Source organism: Sminthopsis crassicaudata, chromosome 4 (genome assembly GCF_048593235.1).
Source record: "Sminthopsis crassicaudata isolate SCR6 chromosome 4, ASM4859323v1, whole genome shotgun sequence".
In the NCBI taxonomy this organism is placed as follows: domain Eukaryota; kingdom Metazoa; phylum Chordata; class Mammalia; order Dasyuromorphia; family Dasyuridae; genus Sminthopsis; species Sminthopsis crassicaudata.
This window is the reverse complement of record NC_133620.1, coordinates 192,698,353-192,717,584: the sequence shown is the minus strand read 5'-3', so window position 1 is coordinate 192,717,584 and position 19,232 is coordinate 192,698,353. Positions and strand designations below refer to the sequence as shown.

Genomic DNA, 19,232 nt, shown 5'->3' with positions numbered 1-19,232 from the left:
TTGCTTGCTATTTGCATACTTACAACCAAACAACAGAAAGAAAGAAATTATTCATTACCAGAACATTTAGATAAAAAATGAATTTTACTTTCACCACTTTTAGGCATGAGATCATATTTCTTAATGGGGGCATTTTTTTATGTTATGGAATTTTTAATTCCTGTAGCTCTGAACTTTTTGTTTGTTTGTTTTAGGTATTAAGGAAATATGTTTTGCATAATTTACACAGACATAATTTCAAATTACTTGGTGTCCTTGGCAAGTGAGGGTAGGGACTTAGGGGTAGGGGGAAGAAGGAAAGGCTGAGAATTTGAAACAAAAAATTTAAAAAATTAATGTTAAAAATTGTTTTTACGTGTACTTGAGAAAAAGTATTAATTTAAAATAAAGGGTATTGAGATGATAGAATTCCTGGTAGGTAATACTGTTTTCCCCACTATACTCAATGAAGCAAGTAGAAAAAACATCATTAAAAACAAAACAAAACAAACAAACAAAAAAAGGAGGGAAACAATTAACAGAAATACCTTAAGTATTTCTGATGTCTTTCTTCTTATTTCCTCTTAGAGTGACTGTTTTGGTGCTGCCTGGTGTCTCAGAATAGCTACAACAGACTGAAGTTGGAAGACACATTTTGAAGCACCTCGAAATGCTCTTAATTTATTTACCTTCTGTAAGAGGTACTTGCCAGACACTTAAATAATAGGTTAAAGAGCATACTTTGGTCTGGAGAGATTCTCTTTCCTTGAAGAAATTAGACCAAAATAAATTGCTCTGCCTGCCTTCACCATCTCTGAATGATCCATAGGTCTGTCTGTCTTTCTTTTTTGGAGGAGAGTGGAGAGAGCATGACAACCAAAGATAAGGAAATTGGTAAGAAGATCTGTAAATACACATTTTAAAATTTTCTGAACATGTCAATAAACCAACCAACCTGAATGCAAAAACTTTTGTTATGAAGCTGAAAACACTTAAACTCATACAGTTTTGCCTTGTGGTTTAACCAAGTGATTATATTTGTATTGGAAACAATATCGTGAAAACCTTGATTAACCAGAAAACCCCATTTTGTTTTGGTCTTTGTTGTTGTTTTTTAATATTTTTGCAACATATTAATCTATTGGGGCTAAGTATGCTAATCACAATGCAATCTTCCACTCAGGATTACTGAGAAGAGACCTTAGGGCTCAGAACTGAAGGGGTCTTATCGAGAAAATGCGGTCTGTTTTGAAGAAGCTAAAACAGAGATATGGGATTGAGATCACATAAGTGGGAAGCAACAGAAGCCAGGTACTCTGACCCCAGATGTAGTACCACGCTGTCTCCCAGTTGCTGTGATCAGGGTGATTTTCAGAATGTTGGTAATTACAGAATCCTAGCATCATGGAGCCAGAAGAGACCAAACCTTTAGTAAGCAGAAACTCAGACTCAGAGCATCAGTTTTATGGTGAGTAAACTAAGTGACCAAGGTCATAATGAGTTAAGTTGAAGAGCTGGTGCCAGCAGCCAGATAGCTGGATGTATGGTTCAGGACTTTTTTTCACTCCAAAACTTGTCTCACAATCAGTACTGTAGATATAGAAAATTCAGGAGACCTCACTAAATTTGTAAAGTCCAATTCCTGGAATCTGGATTTCCAAATAAATTCCTGTTCTCACATAGTTTCCTAACTCTTTTTCTTAACAGGATGTGGTAGAAATCACACCTTTGGAGATTGCTTGAAAAAGGCAGCTAAGTGATGCAATGGATAAAGTACCAGGTTTGGAATCAGAAAAACCTGAGTTCAAATCCTATCTCAGAGATTTACTAGTTGGATAAGTCATTTAACCCTATTTGCCTCAGTTTCCTGGAGAAAGGAATGGCAAATCCTTCCACAAATAGGAAGCATTGCACACAACTGAACAACAATGAAGGCTCGGATGAATCATGGTTTTACAGCACATACATTCTATGTTTCCCAGTTCTTTAGAACATCCAGACAGTAAAACAGAACCTTCCCAAACAAAAGCTCCCTCATATCATATCCTTTTAATCATTTGGAAATTACCTCATATAGTTAGCCAGTCCAAAAAGCAAAACACCAGTTTTTTCAGCTGGTCTTTTTGCATGTGGCCTCCACTAAAACTTGCCATGTGACAATACATCATTTGCCAAGGGTGATGTGACGATCTGAAATACCGCAGAAAGTCCAAGAGTGACATGGGAGACTCCAGATGCCACCCTATGGGCCAACCTGGGGGGCAGCTGGTGGTGCTGTTTCTTCAGCGTGGGCTTCTTTTCCTGGCCATTCACCAGATCATCCCGACGCCATCTGGTACACGAAGCATCACAAAACCATAAGAATTCCCTCCGTGATTTAAACAAATGAACAAAAATCCAAATGTAAAATGCTCTCTTTTTAATTACTAAATTAAGAAAGTTAAACAATTTAAAAATGTAAACTTGCAAAGAAATCATAACAAAAAAGTAATTAAGACTCCAAAATTTGCAACTCAGTATTAAAAAACTCAATAGAAATAGGAGGTTGGTTTTTTTTGTTTGTTTTTGTGTTTTTTTTCTCCTTTTGCTCATTTTCATTTTTTTGGTTAAATATAAGTAATTCGAGGCTGGTACAAATAGACAATGAGAGAACATAATACTTTGTTCTGTGCATCCCCATGAAACGTAAAGAAGTGCATAGTAATTCCACTGGAGAACTCTCAGACAGAGAGAAAGAAATTTCATTAGCAGTACAGGACATTAAAACATGTATTTTACAATGGGAAATGGTGCACAAATCTCCCCCAGAAAATCCTATTTGCATGATAAACAGTTTAGTGGGTTGACATGACTAAAATGCTATGGGTTTTAGACCATTAAATGTGGTTACAATGTTTATTAAATTAAAAAAAATTTCTTTTGAATTATTTCAGTATACAGAGTTTTTTTTGTTTTTGTTTTTGTTTTTTTTAAACAAGGAGTACTTGTAGCATCTATCTTCCAGTTTGGCTGGTCATATGGTGTGTTTTCTTGCTTTAAGAGGTTCACTCTTGTCTGATGAACAAATCCTGTAAAACATGGCTGTCAAACATTGGGAACATGACCATAAACCCAGCACGTGGTTCCTGAAAGGAGTAAAAGTTACAACCATCTACAGGTACAGTCAGAAACAAACAAACAAAAAGTGCAATCCAATTTAAAAAAGTTCATGCTTGGCAAAAGCCAAAAATTAGACCACTGGTTTTTAGAATAGCACCAGTGTTGCCTTTTTTTTTGTTTTTTTTTTAATGTTTGCAGTAAAATTATCACTCTCTGGGTACTGCAACCATGCGGCCCGTTGTTTGGCAACAAGTTTTCTGCAGTAGTACCCACATACTGTATGTACAAGTATGTATATATTATATATATATATATATTTATTTATATATTTATATTTATTAAAAAAAACCCAAAAAAAACAAAAAACGAACACCTGTCCTGATTTTCTTTAGTTAAAACATGAAAAAAAAGTTTATTGTTTTAGACAAAGAGGCCACTTCTGGAAAATAATACTTTTCGTTTTTTTAGTTGAATCAGGTGAAGACAGAGTTAAAATCACATAAGATTTGCATTTAAAAAAGGAAAGCACTAGGGTCAGTTATTGGCACTGAGTAACTATTTACACTGAATAGAGGTTTTGCCGTTTACATAACATCGATACAATGCATTTTCAAAAGTCTTTTGAGAAGTTAACAAGTTTGTGTCTCTTATTCTTCACAGAGGACATTCAGATTTGGGGACAAGTGGTCATCGATGAGGGGCGTGGTTGTTCAGACTTCAGACTCACATGCACTCTGGTCCTGGAAGATTCCACACTGCTCCAAGAGCAGCAAGCTACTGAACTGGAAGCTAAAAGGGGGGGAAATGACCACCTGGAGGATGTTTTCTGCAGACAGGCCATATGACTTACAGGTTTTCACCAGGTTGGTATTGGGGTTCTGTTGCAGTAAAGTAGTCTTCCAGGAAACCCTGCAAATACTCAAAGGTGGGGCGCTCCTCAGGATCTTTTTTCCAGCAGTGAATCATAAGCTCATGCAAGGAGATAGGGCAGTCCTGAGGACACGGCATCCTGTACCCACGTTCCACTTGCTCCAAAACTTCACGGTTATTCATGCCTAAAAAAGGGAGAGAGATGAAGGCCCTTATATCACAAGTGCATTAGGATCAACCAGTGTTGGAGGCACGTTTACTATCTCGTCTAATCTTTTGACTCAAAAATCACCTTCAATGCACTTACCATGTCTTTTTTTGAATTATCTATTTTATGCTATCTGTGCATTTGGAGGTAATCTCTTCTCCTATGAGATTATAAGGACCAAGTGCTGTCTTTGAGCTTTGGTGGTGATTTACCCTAGGTGGGGGGGGGGCAGCTAGGTGGCGCAGTGGATGGAGCACCAGCCCTGAATTCAGGAGGACCAGAGTTCAAATCTGGTCTCAGACACTTAACACTTCCTAGCTGTGTGACCCTGGGCAAGTCACTTAACCCCAGCCTCAGGGGGGAAAAAAAAAAAAGGAAAAAAGAAAAAGCTTTGTAAGGTGCACACACTGTGGTCACTTAAGTGTTTGCTGTATTGAACTGAAAATTGGTATTGCCTTGGCCTGAGCCCAGAAGTGCTTGCCGTGTGCTTCTCAGAATCCCACACCCTGTTTTTAAATTCTCTCACCCTGAAAACCAAACTGTTCCTTATTTATGACGCCCATAAACTACATTTATGTGTCCTATAACCTAGCTTCCCCTGTACCTGGGACAGACTCTGGAAGGCAAAGGAAGGTGCCTCTTCCTCCCCCTCCAGGTCCGGGTGCTCTGGGGAATATCCTGAGGCAGTAATTATAGTCTGAGGGAGCAAGGAAGAAAATTTCTCCCGTTGCTGTAGGTGGCTACCTGGCCAAGCAAAGGTCTGAACCCCAGAGACCCAGATTTGACCTGGGTTCAGTAACTTGGATGGAGCAGACAGAGTGTCTCCAAGGCCAGCATTTGCCTCTGTGACCTTTGTCAGGCCATCCATCATTCTGTGACCTTTGTGACCTGGGGAGGGGAGGTGCAAGGAGCTGCCCCATTACTTAACCAACAAGTTTTTGCAGCAATTATAATGAATATTTTGAACTATCTCTTTCTAGTCCTCTTTTTCTTTTTTTTCCCAGGGGGAAAAAAAAAATGAAACTTGAGAGCAAATAACATAGTTACCTCGAAGTAGATGTACCACTCCTCCTGCTTCCACAGCCAGTCTCCCCTATTCTCCAATTTTTCCCCCTTTCTCTTCCCCATATCATGTTTTCTTATTTTCCTGCCAATCCTTTGTGTTTTTTGGCTATCCTATGTCCTCAGATTTCTATTAAGAGCCTAGTTCCCTTTCTTGCCTGGTGCTCAGTTAATCTCTAAAATTGAGAAAAGGATTTTAATCTTAGATATGATCTTCATTTTCTTCCTCTGCCTTTCCTTTTGGGGTATAACTACCACAGGGAAGAAACATCTGCATTTGGTTCATTTTATTTTGGAAAGATGTTGGTTACCTGCCAGTTAAGTAAGAACTTTACGGGTGGTTGATAAAATGAAAGTTCCATCAAAGTTATGATTGCATTCTGATGCATCCATACGTTTCATTATAAGATCAAAGATTTGGAGTTACAAGGAAGCTCTGAGATCACTTATGCCCCAATTTTAGAGACAAGAAACCTTAATTGCTGAGAGGTTAAATTACTGGCTTAATGACACACAGGTCACAGTTACCCTCCACCTGGAACTCTCTTCCCTTCTCATCTCCACCTCCCGCCTTCACGCCTCACATTCTACAAGAGGCCTTTCCGATCTCACTTTCCACTATAATTTATCCTTTATATAACTTGTCTGCACATGGTTGTTTGCTTATTGCCTCCCCATTAGATTGTGAGCTCCTAGAGAGCATGGATTATCTTTTGGCATTTCTTTGTATTCTCAGCTCTTAACACAGATGCCTAGCACATAGTAGGCACTTAAATGCTTATTGATGTGACAAATAGATAAGAGTAGGGCTAGAATTTGAACTCAGATCCTCTAACTCCAGACCCAGTGCTCTCTCTATTGTATCATGGACCATCTCTGCTACAATACATATGCTTAGGAACATGAGAATGGGATCAATAACTCAGTTTACCTATTATCGTTATTATCAATGTTATCAATTCGATAACATTGTCCACAAAAGATGTGTTGGGGGAGGGAATGAGGGTCCTCTCTGATATCAACAAAGTGTAGTTCTATTCCAGTTTCTCATGATAACCACTCACCATTTCATCATTTTCCAACTTATCCAAACCCTTTTTGACTCCATTTAAATTTCCTGCCAATACCACCTTTAGGGGTAATGAGTTCCATAAGTTTCAAGAGCTCCGTATAAGGAGTAGTAACGTTGTCCTAAACTTACCTCACTCAAGTTTCAAAGGCTGTTACCTCATCTTAGTACTTTGGGATATGGTGAACAAGTCTGTGTCCACTTTATCCATGTCATTAGTGATTTTATAGATTCCTTTTCCATGTGGGGGTTAGGATTAAAAAGCATTAGTGATACGGATTATAAAACACATCTGAAGTCTGCTTCAGAAGAGGGGGCATTCTGAGGACAAAGGAGGCTGGGGTCCTGGAAAAGGAGAGTGGCTGTTTGGAATACTATTGATATTGCTGGAAATGGAATAGAAGACAGCTTATTCTCTGTCATCTTTTAAAAAAAGTGTGTCTGAGGGCTGCTACCATCTTCTGCCAGCCCTGTCTGCCCAAGGAGATGTAATAACAATCGACAAATGTCTATCACGATATGGCATCTCAAGTCTTTTATCTGTAAATAACGAATGTGACCCAAGACACACGGGGGTACCTGATAAGACTTCCCAGACCCCACTGATGAAACTTAGATAAACCCTACTTTGGGAGCTGGGCTATACAGGAAAAAGGTCCCTCACAAAGTCTGTACTTGAGACCACCCGGGGACCTCTCTCCAGATCAAGAGGGGAACTTGCTGCTGCCTTTTGGCACAGGAAGTTTCCATTCCCAAATGTACCACAGTGCTCAATTAATCATCTTCTTCCTGTGACACAGAGCGAGTGTCAGTAAATGTTTCATTTCATTAAAAAAGAAAATAAGCTCCTCTGATGGGGAGATTCCACATTTTCATTCTTAATCCAATCTGCTCTCACAGAAAGTGTAATTGGTCACCGGGGCCAAGCATGATTCTCTGTCGAAGCTGCTGACACAGCAGCCTGGCCGCTGATACCGAGGTTCTCTCGAGATCTCCCACTTTGTTTAGGGTTCTCGCTCAAATGAAGGATTTGTAGTTAAGCAAGCGTTGCAGGCAAGAAGTAAGCGAGGCGCTGTGAAAGGGGAAGAAAGCCCACAGCCCTGGCACATGGCCCTTCTCCTCTCGTCTGCTCGACGCTCGGGGAGTATGTGTAACAGATTCCATACGCTGGGGCCAAGTGGAAACACACTGACAGCTCCTGCCAGAAAAGCAGGATATAAAACAATGCACCTTGTTATTACTGACAGTCTGAAGCTTATCTAGAGTAGCTCTTCTCCCAGAGCCTGCAAAGGGAGACCCGTTACACTAAGGACTTCTTCTGATTTTTGAAAATGGTGACAGAATGGAGTCCAATCACTTAGAGATGCTGGGCCTTTAAATTAAATAGATGCTGTCAGGATTTTTATTGAAGTCCTGGGTTTTTTTTTTTTTTTTATTGTGTTTCTTAGCAAGTTACCAGATTTAGACCCCTCCTCACCCCCTCATTTTAACAGATGAGGAAACTGAGACCTAGGGTAGTTAAGTGACTTGCTTAAGATTACATAAGCACTAAATTGCAGAATTGGAATTTGAATCCAGATCTTGTGACTCAAAGCCCTGCGGTGTTTTGTTTTTGTTTTTTTTTTTTCCCCTGTGCCACTCAAGCCAAAATTTGGGAAATTTTCATGAAAAGATTTGTTGGTGCAGAATGGGTTTCCTTATTCACTGCAACAAAACAACATTTTCTCTCTTCAGATAACTAAATTCTTGTTTTCAAGAAAATGGCACCTTTTTTTCTTTTAATCTCTAAGCAATTCTGACTTTGGGGGCATTGAGAGTGACCTGAGTGATGAAGGGCTAGGAAAGGGATCTGCATTTGCTTGAGACCAGGAGAAGCTGAGGGAGGAGAAGGAGGATAGGTGAAGAAAGGCAAAGGGTAAAGTTTTTTTTTTTTTTTTTTTTAAATTGTGCTCTTAAATTAGGCAAAAAACCTGGAAATTTGTCACTTTGGCTTTTTCTAAAATCTTGAGAAAAACTGAGGGAGAAATTGAAACAAGGACAGGGTTAATTCATAGAGAATAGAGAGCTTTAGAGCATCATGACACTTTGTGGGAAGAAATCCACACGTTTTAGGGAAATACTTCATCAGCAGTTTGTAGGAGTGGCTTTGTGATTGGTAAGGATAACAGGCAAAACACACTAATCAAGGATTACAAAACATGTGTCAGCTGCTACTTTGATTTTTTTGTTTCCAGGTGAGAAAATCAGCTGGAGAGCTGATACCTTCCCACTGAAAATGGCCTCCAACTCATTATATTTTCTTTTTTTCCATATACAAATCCCGAAAAAATAACAGCCTAATGTCCTATTATTGTCTTTGTTTAATTAAGGTGAGAATATTTAAGAGGACCCCTTTCAAGAGTAAGCCTTAGTAATACCACATATCAAGTTGAGTAGGCTAGATCAAATCTTAATTTCCCTCAAGTCTCTAAATAGACGATATCAGTTCCCAGGTTTTTAAGTTTCCAACGTGGTCTTTCTGATCTTATTTCTCCCCTCACTGATTGTTTAGTCATTTTCAGTTATGTCCGACTCTTCATGATGCCATTTGGGGTTTTAAGATATTGGAGGGTTTTTTCATTTCCTTCTCCAGATCTTTTACAAAAGAGGAAACTGAGGTAAATATTGTTAAGTGATTTTTCCAGGGTCATACAGCAAGTCTGTGTCGGAGGCCAGCTTTGAACTTGTGATTCCAAGTCTGGTGTTCTATCACCACTTAACTCCCTTGTATTCCAATCTAGGCACTAAAATTATATTTAATCCACTCCAAAACAGCCTGTTTCATAGGTTTCATAGACTCTCTTTCCAGTAATGCAGATTATATCACCCATTCCACCCCTCCATGACAAGTTGCCATGAATTCATCACCTCATGACCAACCCAACAACCTTTTGGTGAAAAGTTTGTCAGCAGATTGCAGAATCACAGATTTAGAGATTGAAAATCTCTAAAATCTCTAAAAAATAAGCTAAATCAGCCCCTTATTTTTACAAATAAGGAAACAAGCTCACAGATTCAGAAGTACCTAGTTCTAATGGTGAAAGGGGTTTCACAGAATAATGACCTTGTTCTGAGACTCATTGGGAGGTCATCGGGTAATAAATGGCAGCTGGGATTTGAGCCATGGACTCCAGACACTGCACTGTTTCCAGTGCATTGTCACTTAACTCTATGCACAAGTCACTGGTCCTCTTTCAAACCAAAAGATAAACAAGGGCTTTCCTAACTTAGTGAGGCTCAAAGTTTCAAAGGAAGCCTTTTCAGCTAGGCAAGGTCATTCATAAAACTTTAAAGCTGGATTTTGCAGCTACAGTAACCAGAGTTGGTGGTGGCCCTCTGGTGTAGTCTTTGAGGATCCAGGGTCACCTTCACATTATGATATGGATTAGAGAACTTTTGTGGGGGAAGAGAAGGAAAATTCCTTCTAAAAGTTACAGTAAACATTGGACAGGAGACAGGTTTGATGGTTTGTTTTTTTTTTTTGACATTTTCCCCACACTTTTACCATTTCTGGGACCTTTCTGGAAAAGACAGTATAGCATTAAGTCTAGAGAGCCCGTCTCCAAGGAGGAAGACCTCTGACACCTGACCCGAAAGACTACATAGCTTTGCTTCACTTAAATCCAGTTCAGGTTCAAGTCAAGAAGTCCCCCTTCGAAATGTCCTTGGTTTCATTGAGAATGAAGAATAATTGTGATGCTGGGCAAGTTCCAACCTCTCAGCAACTCTAGGATTCTCAAATTGCAGAAAAGCTGCCAACCTACATTGGTACAAGCACTTTTCCATGCCCAGAAGTTCCCTGTAACCTGTAAAATCACAAACCTAGTCCCTTTCCCTCTCCCATGCCTCAAATCTTTCCACCTTTCCCTGTCCTCCTCCCCTGCAAAATTCCCAATACTTCTTAACCCTGGATTGTGCTTTGGGGTATTTGGAGAAAATTATGGTGGAAGTTTTTTTGTTTTGTTTTTTTAAGAAAGATGTTGTCTTTCAGTATGAATCTCTAAAATATTCTATCTGAACAAGGAAAGATAAATTGTTACTTAATTATGATTTTCATCTCACTTTTAATAGTGGGCTCTAAGATCCCCATTCTAAAACAAAAACAAACAAAAAACCAAACCTTTGTAATAATCTAGTCTTTGAGTAACAGGAAGGATGTTTCGGTTACAAACATGCTCTTGAAAAGAAAAAAAGTAGCTTTGGACCTTTTGCAAATTGTCCCTTTTTCTGGTCAATGTGTGTTCCACTAAGATGTGTGTCTATATGACTGGAGCTCAATGAAGCTCTCAGTCCCAAACCTGCCAAAAAGCCATGTTGGGCTTGTTTCTCTAACCAGGGGAAAGGCAAGGCAAGATAAGTGAGCGTGCTTGCTTCAGCTAGCCAGGGAGCCTGTATTCTATCAGATGCAGAGTCAGATTAGGGCAGCCACTAAGAGGCTTCGTGTTAGGTTTTGGTACAGGATCAAAGCAAAAATTAAGGGCAGGGAGGTTCTGAAGAGAGAGCCAAACTGGAAACAAAGAAGTGATTTGAACAAAGCAGGCTAATTGCTAGCTTGGCTTCTCCTTCTTTTACCAAATACCTCAAGTGCAGCTGCTTAAAACAAACAAAAAAACCCCACCCCAAAACAAAAATGTCAGATTAATGCAGAAAAGATGCATGGTATGGTTGTCAAACAGCTAGACTCTTAAGAAGGTGACAGGAACATTGCTACAAAGAGCTTCTTTCCACCAGAGAACAGCAAGGGAAGGGCCAAGGGAGAAGATGGACATTATAGAAATCCCCAGGAGCACACAGGGATGAATGCCCAGGTAACAGGTGGGCAGGGAGGAGGAGGGGCGAGATGAGAAGCGGTGACCAGCTTCCAGTCCATCCTCCGGTCTCCCAATGTTCATTCTCTGCCACTCAGCTGCATCTCACAGCAGATGCCACTTGTCAAGGGATACCTTGGAGAAGGAAGCAAGGGGCGCCCTTGGGGCATTTTGGACAGGATGTCCAACTACGGAGTGCTGGGCAGGGGCTAGAAAGCCTCCCTTGATTCCTTCTCTCCAGAAGCCAAAGATGAAAGATGAATTTGTGGCTTGTGGAGGATTACAGGTCGTTTCTTGGCTCCTTATTCTCCTCTTGGCTAGAGTTCTCTGGTCTCTTTATGTCCACAAACCAATCTGCTCTTGCTGGCACAGAGATTACGGGACTAGCTGGAAGATGGGTGCCATAGTTAGGAGAGAAGAACAGGGATGAGCGGGATGCTGGGGCGAGAAGGCATACGAATCCCTGGGGTGGGAAGTGCCATGTGCGGTGGGACAAGATCTACGCCAACTGACATGTATGTGTCTCGGGGGACGCAGGGTGGGATAATGGCATCAAAGCCATTAGACTGGGTCCAAATCCTGCCTCTGATACACGATGGTTGGGTGATCCTGAGTAACTCATTTAACTTCTCATGCCCCAACAACTCTTGAGTTCAGGACTTTCTATTCTATTCTATTTTATTTTTTATTTTTTACTGAAGCAATTGGAGTTAAGTGACTTGTCTAGGATCTCACAGCTAGTATTAAGTGTCTGAGGCTGCATTTGAACTCAGGTCCTCCTGAATCCAGGGCTGGTGCTCTATCCATTGCATCATCTGGCTATCCCCTTTCTATTCTATTTTTAAAAATGTGCTATGAAAAAAAAAAAAAAGAAAAAAAGTGCTATGAATCATTTTGGTGGTCTAGTAAATTGTAAAGATTCCCTTCTCAGGAAAAGAATATTTTTTTTCTTGCATTCATATTCAAAGGAAATGCTAAATTTCAAATGGGGATTAGTGAAAAAAATTTTTTTTCCTATCTTCCAAGTTCATAATCCTGTGCTACTTCTTCAGGGTCTGTGGACCCCAGGTTAAGAACTCTGCTTTAAGCTTAGAAACTGCGAAATATATTAGTAGAAGGAGTATTCTTAGTGGGTATACTATAAGCAAAGATATACTTTAACCGATGAAGTCAGAAAACCAATACCAACTCCCCCCCCCCAAAAAAACCCCCAACATTATGTAAGTATTTAATGCTTACAAAAATATTTTTATAGACAAGACCTCTAAATATGATCTTACTTGATACTCACCACCATTCTGGGAGCAAATCTTGTCTTAAAAAACAAGGATTGACCTCTAGATAAAATCAGGAACATGGGAAGGCTGCCAATTTTTAGGAGATTGCATACAGTACAGTTTTAAGCTTTAGTAGCTTAAAATGGTAAGCGAATCCATGCTTAGGCTTTAGCAGCTTAAAACTGCCCTAAGGCTTTTGGTATTCCCAGTATACAAATGGATGTATTAGGTATTAAAGAGACCAGCCCCCTTCTGCCAGATCCCCTCAAATTCACAATCCTTGATCTTAGAATCTGAGGCTAACCCTAGCAAGCCCAGGGTACTAATCAGAGTGTTTTGTCCAGGAAACAATGCTTAAGTTTACTGAATGGTTAATTTCTAATACCAAAGTTTTGAGGAAAGTAAATGATATCACTGGCACTAGAAAAACCTCCCCCCAACACCCCATCATCTATTCCACTCCCAACCTCTGGAAAAAATCCACTGCCAATATATGCCTATCACTCCTGGGGCTAAGATAAATATAGAATAATGGAAAAAGCAAATGGAATTGTTTAAGGTTGTGGGCCTAATTTTGAAACGCCTTTCAAAAACATAACCTCCAATTCACAGGTACATCTATTTACATATGTTCCTAGCTTATGGATGCCTCAACCCCAGAAAAATTGTTTTTTGTCTGTTTTGCTTATAAATGAGAATCCGCAGGAATAAAATGATTTTTCTTTAGAATGGGGAGCCAGCAAACTAAGCTAAGAATGGTTTTAAAATTTTTGCTTTAAATAAAAATGTAAAAACCATTTTTAAGTCTCATACGGTACAAAAACAGGTGGTGGACCATATTTAGTCCCTGAGCCTCAGTTTGCAAACTCTTCCTTGGAATGGATTTTGAATCCAAGCTTTCAGCAAACTGAGGATATCTATGACAAAAGATTAACTAGGTTGCTGAAAATATAAATATAAAGAATTTTAATGTTTCATATTTTATTGTAACATTGTTCTTTGCCTATTTCTCTTGATCTTTTTAAAAAATATTTTTAAAAAGTCATATTGATGCTTTAAAAATTCTACACAGGAGATATTTCCAGATATATACACTTGCCCTCATAGAATCTTCCTTATGGTAAATTAAAATGCTTAAAACAAAAGAAAAGAAAAAAGAAAGAATTCAACATGGCTGCCAGGTCTGCCAGCATAAAGAATGTTTTTGCTTTAGGTGGGGCATCTATAGTATCCTACCTCTGTACTGGGAGGAGAGGAGAGGGGAATCAACAAACTTAGGGTTGAAATGGCACTCACTTATTTGACAAATTGGGAAACTGAGGTCTGTTCGTCTGTCTTCTGTAACTAATACCGGCCATTGCTTTTAATCTGAGTTTAACTACCTTTTAGTATTATTTTCATGTATATTATTGTAGTAATTAGTAAGCTAATAACAGCTAGGGTTTAGAGCTAGCAAACCATAGCACTTTAAAGTGATTTACATTATATTTCATTTGAGCCTCACTACAACCCTGAAATGCTATTCTTCTTCTTCTTCTTTCCCAGTGAAGAAACTGAGACAAGGAGAGAATAAGTGACTTGGCTCAAGATCACACGGAGTCAATGTCTAAGGTAGGATCTGAACTCGGTGGTTCTCCAGATCCTGTGCTCTAGCCACCCCATCATCTAATTGTCATTGTATATTCTCTTCTCCCATTTCTTCCCTCTTCCCTTTATATAATTTCAAACAATTCTTCCTGTGTCACATCAGATTTCAATTACTCATCATTAATTTCAATACTCAAGCAACATGAATATTTATTCCTCTTCCTAGTATCTTTTTATCATGCTTTCTTCCTTTACCCTTCAATTTTGGCCAGACTTCACACCCAGAATATCTCCTTCTTTCTCTGATTCCCCTTCCCTCTATTTTTTTTTTCCCCTGAGGCAACTGGGATTAAGTGACTTGCCTAGGGTCACACAGCTAGCCTTCCCCTCTGGCCCAAACACCTGATAATCACATCCATTCATAAACTATCTTTTTCTTATTTAAAGCCCTTTTCAAAATTAATTCTCTTCAGGAATCCAATCCTACTAAAATAAGGCCATTTCCTTCATCTTAAAGCTGGACTAGATTAAAGAGCCTCAACTTTTAAAAATGTACACCTCACCTCTCTTTTTCTCACTTTCCTTTCTCACGTAAATTTAAGGATCAAGAGAAATTCAAAATGATGGTGTGTTTTTTGTTTTTTGTTTTTTTTTTTTTCCAGCATTTTCAATGATTTGTAAGCCTGAGTTTCCATGAAGGACTTAGTTTAAAATCCATGCAATAAAAACAAGGTGGGGAGAAGGCTCGGCTTCCAGTTCTCCTAATACAGAGAGCGGACCCCGACTTGTTTTCTTCCCGAGAAGCAATTCTCAACCTCCCCAGTGTTTTTTGTTTGCCTCCACCACAGCACACTCTCTTCGGTTCTGCTCGACCATTGCTTGAATGTGCACACACATATGTGCGTGTGGGGAGCTGCAGCAGCATCAATAAAGCTGACTTACATCCGGATTGCTCAGATGCCCTCTGCCAGCACTTCAGAGATGGGGAATTTGTCAATTCTGCCTCCATGGCTACTTGGCACTCCCAGCAGCCGAGAAGACATACAGCACAGAGAAAAGGAGAGCTATTTATGAGTAATTCCTTCCCTGTGTCCTCTGGAAATCACAAAAAATGTTCATTTCAAAAAAAACAAAAACCCGGACAAAGGGATTACAAATTAATCTGCCCTTGCTGGCTCCCCCGGCTGCAACCCCCCTCAGTATTTGCAGGAGGCCTCAGTCACTCATTAATCTTCGCTATCATTCGTATCATTGGCTTTTTAGCTCACTCCTTAGGCATGCGTGTATGCACTGAGCGGAGGGGGAAGAGACCGCCTTTCTGTCTTCAATCATCAGTAACTGGAAGACATTTCCTGAACATTTCAGAAGGCAGGTCTTCCCTACAACGTACACAGAACAGCCACTGCAGGATAATAACTGCTGCAGGGAGGCTGAGATGGGATCTGAAGGAACAAATTAAAGCACCAAAAAATCTTTAAGATGCCCTTGTCATGAATCTGATAATTAGGGGGAAAAAAATCTCAGGCTCTGGAATACTTGAAAAAAAAATTCCCCATTCATTTCTTCCTACATCAGTCAATAAATACTTATGCCTGAATATTTAGAGTATTCAATACTAAGCCTGAACCTTTTCTTTCACCATGCTAATGAATAGTGTCTCTACTCTTTGCTCTGGCCATCTGGAGCTATATCCTGCAGAGATGAGGTTCAGTCTGTGGGTCTGATGGATAGAGTTTAATCATCAAGCAAGCAAATGGAACCTTTTAACCCCTTCTTTCCAGACTCCTGCAAGCCTGATCTGGGAAGTGACTGCCTGTGATGCTGTGAAGCATCCAATTGATGCTTTTTAAATTTTACACCTGAGACATTTCCAGATATACCCTTGCTCTTGTTGAATCTTCCCTATTGCAAATTAAAATGGCTTAGCAAAAGAAATCAACATGGCAACTTTGGGACTTTCTTGCTGAGGAGAAAGGGATTTCATGAATTCTGAATGGGTGGGGCCTAAGTGCCCAGATCAGTTGCTAATTGCTTCAAATTTTTAGATATATTTCAAAATGACTTCTTGTTGGCATAAAACGGAAGCTCCAGCTTCCCAGTTTCTTTGACAGAAGACCCTTTTATGCCCTTTTTATTTTCCAAGAAAGCCTCAGGATAAAGCTACAAGGGGCCAGCGGTTGTATCTCTGAAGTTTCTCAGGACCTCCACTCCAGCTGTGTGCCTCTCTTTACTCTATTACATTTGTATTTTGTGATAATTATATAACCCATAATCTCTCTTACATACTCAGCTTGGGCAAAGACCAGTGTACCTTTGAGAAAAGTACTTTATTTCTCTGATAGTAATTAGGCATTAGAGGATCAAAGCATTTAAAATTTAGAGCTGGAAAAACACTTATTCAGATTTCCCATTCCTTCAAAATCTTGCCCCAAAAGAGTCACATTGCTGTTCAGTCATGTCTGACTCTTTGTGAGTTTTCTTGGCAAAACTACTGGAGTGACTTGGCATTTCCTTCTCCAGTTCCTTCTACAGATGAGAAAACTGAGGAAAAAAAGGCTAAGTGACTTGTTTACTCAGTAAATGAGTACCTGAGATCGGATCTGAAGTTGGATCTTCCCGACTCCATCTACTGAGCCACGTAACTGCCTCAGCCACACTGTACATGATTTTATATAATAAGCAGATATATAAGAAGCTAGGAGCAAGGAACCCCTACCATCCTAAAATTAAACATTACCCAAGTCTTTCCAATTGCTTCATGGATTATTCCATTAAGGCAGCCTGGAGCAGGGGTTAGAAAGCCAGCCTTGAAGTCCCATACACATTAACTCTGTGATTTCAGGCAAGTCACATAATCCTTGTTTTCTTTTAGCATCAAAACTGAATGGCCACAAATCCTACAGAAATCTAGAGGAGGGCCTAAACCAAGTTAAAAATATAAATGGTATATAACATAAAAATATAATGCAATATAGATAATTTCAATTTGTCACTTTCTAAGTCAATATGCTGCAGAAGGGAACCAGTTTCTACTTGAATTTGTTACTACTACTTTAAGCAAAATCTCAGAAGTTGAAGAGCTATTGCCAAACTGCACTGATAAAAGGGTGAGGGGTGAATCGCCAGTTGTCATTAGTCTTTTTTGAGAAAGAAGGCTCAATTGTAATAATGATAGGAGTTTCCTCAACCTGGAGATCTCTCTAGTCATGTATCTATTCTCTATCCCTCATTTTCATAATTTATCACCAGGCCGACAAATTCAGTATGCACTGTGAAAACATGAATTATTTTTATAATTTTGGTTGGAGTTTAAACAAATGTTTGTGGAATTCATTTAAGTGCAATTTAATTCTACAAACACTTAAAAAACACAGGTTATTTGCTAGTCACTATATTGAGGAAATGAATGAATATATCTCCAAATGGAGTGGTTGGGGCATCCAAATCCCAAGAAAGTCTCCTTCCTGCCCCTCTCTTCTTACCTGGATAGGGAACTCTTCCTTTGGTTACCAGCTCTGTGAGTAAAATTCCAAAGGACCACACGTCAGACTTGATAGTGAACCTTCCATACAGGGCTGCTTCTGGGGCTGTCCACTTGATAGGAAACTTTGCACCTAAAGCAAAGACATGGTAGTTATTATTCATAATCGAAACAGCAGCAAGATCACACAAGAGGCACAAAGATAGGGAAAGGAGAACAAGTACATGTCGCAGTGTAGAAGAAGCAAAGAATTATAAAAAAGACTGTTGGTAGAGGGAGAACCAAGAAACATAGACTAGATCTGCCACAAGTCTCTCCTCAGTCAAACTAACACTTGGATGTCAAATTGGTCTTCCTAAGTGCAAATCCTAGTATGTCACTACCTCTTTAATCATATCAGTGGCTCCATAATTTTATCAGGATCAAATATAAATTTCTCTGGCTTATAATGCTTTACATAAGCTGATTTCTGACTGCTTTTGCAACATGCTTAGACCCTATACACCTCCCAAAGTATTTTGTGATCCAATGACAATAGCCTCCTCAATCATCCTTTCTTTTGTGATCTTTTATTTTTTCTTTCTCCCTCCTTTCATTCTTTCTTTTGCTATTTTTCCTTCCTTCCTTCCTTCCTTCCTTCCTTCCTTCCTTCCTTCCTCTGTAAAGAAAGGGGAAGCTGACCTACATCATTTTTAAGGCCCCTTTGAGCACTATGATTCTATTTTAATCTATAACACATAGTATTAAGGCCTCACATATAATGTATATATTGCCTTACAAATATACTTACAAAGTATATAATGCCTTACAAAATACACAGCATGTCTATGAATGGCTTCTCCTGGTATGAGACAAGCTGACACAGGATTTGTGTCCAAATGTGCCCATATGTTCCTTGGGTCTTCCTCATTAACTACAGAAGAGCTTCCCCCCCCCCCCCCCTTCCCTTCTTCCATTAGAATGTAAGTTCTTTCATGGCTCTTTTCAACAGTGAGATAATTGAGGCCAGTTGATCTTATGATGAAGAGAGCCATCTACACCCTGAGAGGGACTGAGTATGGATCACAACATAGCATTTTCACTTCTGTTTGCTTGCATTTTGTTTTCTTATTATTTTTCCCTTTTTGATTTGATTTTTCTTGTGCATCATGATAATTGTGTAACTATGTATACATATATTGAATTTAATTATATTTTTAACATGCTTAATATGTATTGGATTACTTGCCATGTAGGGGAGGGGATGGGGAGAAGGGAGAAAAAAATTTGGAACACAAGATTTTGCAAGGGTTAATGTTGAAAAATTATCCATGCATATGTTTTAAAAATAAAAAAAATAATAATAGAATGTAAGTTCCTTGAAGACAGGAACAGTGTAAATGCTTGAAAATTATCTAATTGATTCCCTTCCTCTAGCCCATGCTCCTGAAAGGGGCAATGAAGAATCCCTCCATTTTTCTGGGTTGATTCTTCATATTCTTTGATACTGTGGTCTTTGCTAATTTCTTTCTTGTAACCCCAGTCCAAATCCATTTTCAAATCCTGAACCAGAGATTTTTCAAAAAAAGGATAAAGTATATCACGATTTTCCTAGGAAAGGTGGCGTGTAGTCCTGGTTATCTTATGGTTATATGGTCTCTCAGAGTCCATGAAGCAACCTTCTGGCACTGTCCAATATAGAATATCACACTATTGACTCATTTCCCACCCCTGTCTTAGAAAATCTTTCCTCCTCCCAAAGAGGAAGGGTGGA

The 19,232-nt window shown here is 39.3% G+C and overlaps 1 protein-coding gene and 2 long non-coding RNA genes across 7 annotated transcripts in view; 2 read left to right on the top strand and 1 right to left on the bottom strand.

Moving 5' to 3' along the window:
* Positions 1-493: 493 nt before the first annotated feature.
* On the top strand, positions 494-2,801 carry LOC141566062 (uncharacterized). Its single transcript, XR_012489226.1, has 2 exons — positions 494-873; positions 1,163-2,801. It is a non-coding gene; the product is annotated as an uncharacterized LOC141566062 (long non-coding RNA).
* A 659-nt stretch (positions 2,802-3,460) lies between these two features.
* Positions 3,461-19,232, bottom strand: part of FYN (FYN proto-oncogene, Src family tyrosine kinase) — a 267,134-nt gene continuing 251,362 nt past the window's right edge. For all 5 annotated transcript variants that reach the window (XM_074310085.1, XM_074310084.1, XM_074310089.1 and 2 more), the window contains 2 exons: positions 17,481-17,612; positions 3,461-4,133 (listed from right to left, as the gene is read on the bottom strand). In XM_074310085.1, the coding sequence (XP_074166186.1) occupies positions 3,925-4,133; positions 17,481-17,612 (341 nt within the window). In that variant the 3' untranslated portion in view covers positions 3,461-3,924. The remainder of the gene's footprint in view (positions 4,134-17,480; positions 17,613-19,232) is intronic.
* Positions 10,729-17,481, top strand: LOC141566061 (uncharacterized). The gene is made up of 3 exons (XR_012489225.1): positions 10,729-11,134; positions 13,957-14,022; positions 14,661-17,481. It is a non-coding gene; the product is annotated as an uncharacterized LOC141566061 (long non-coding RNA).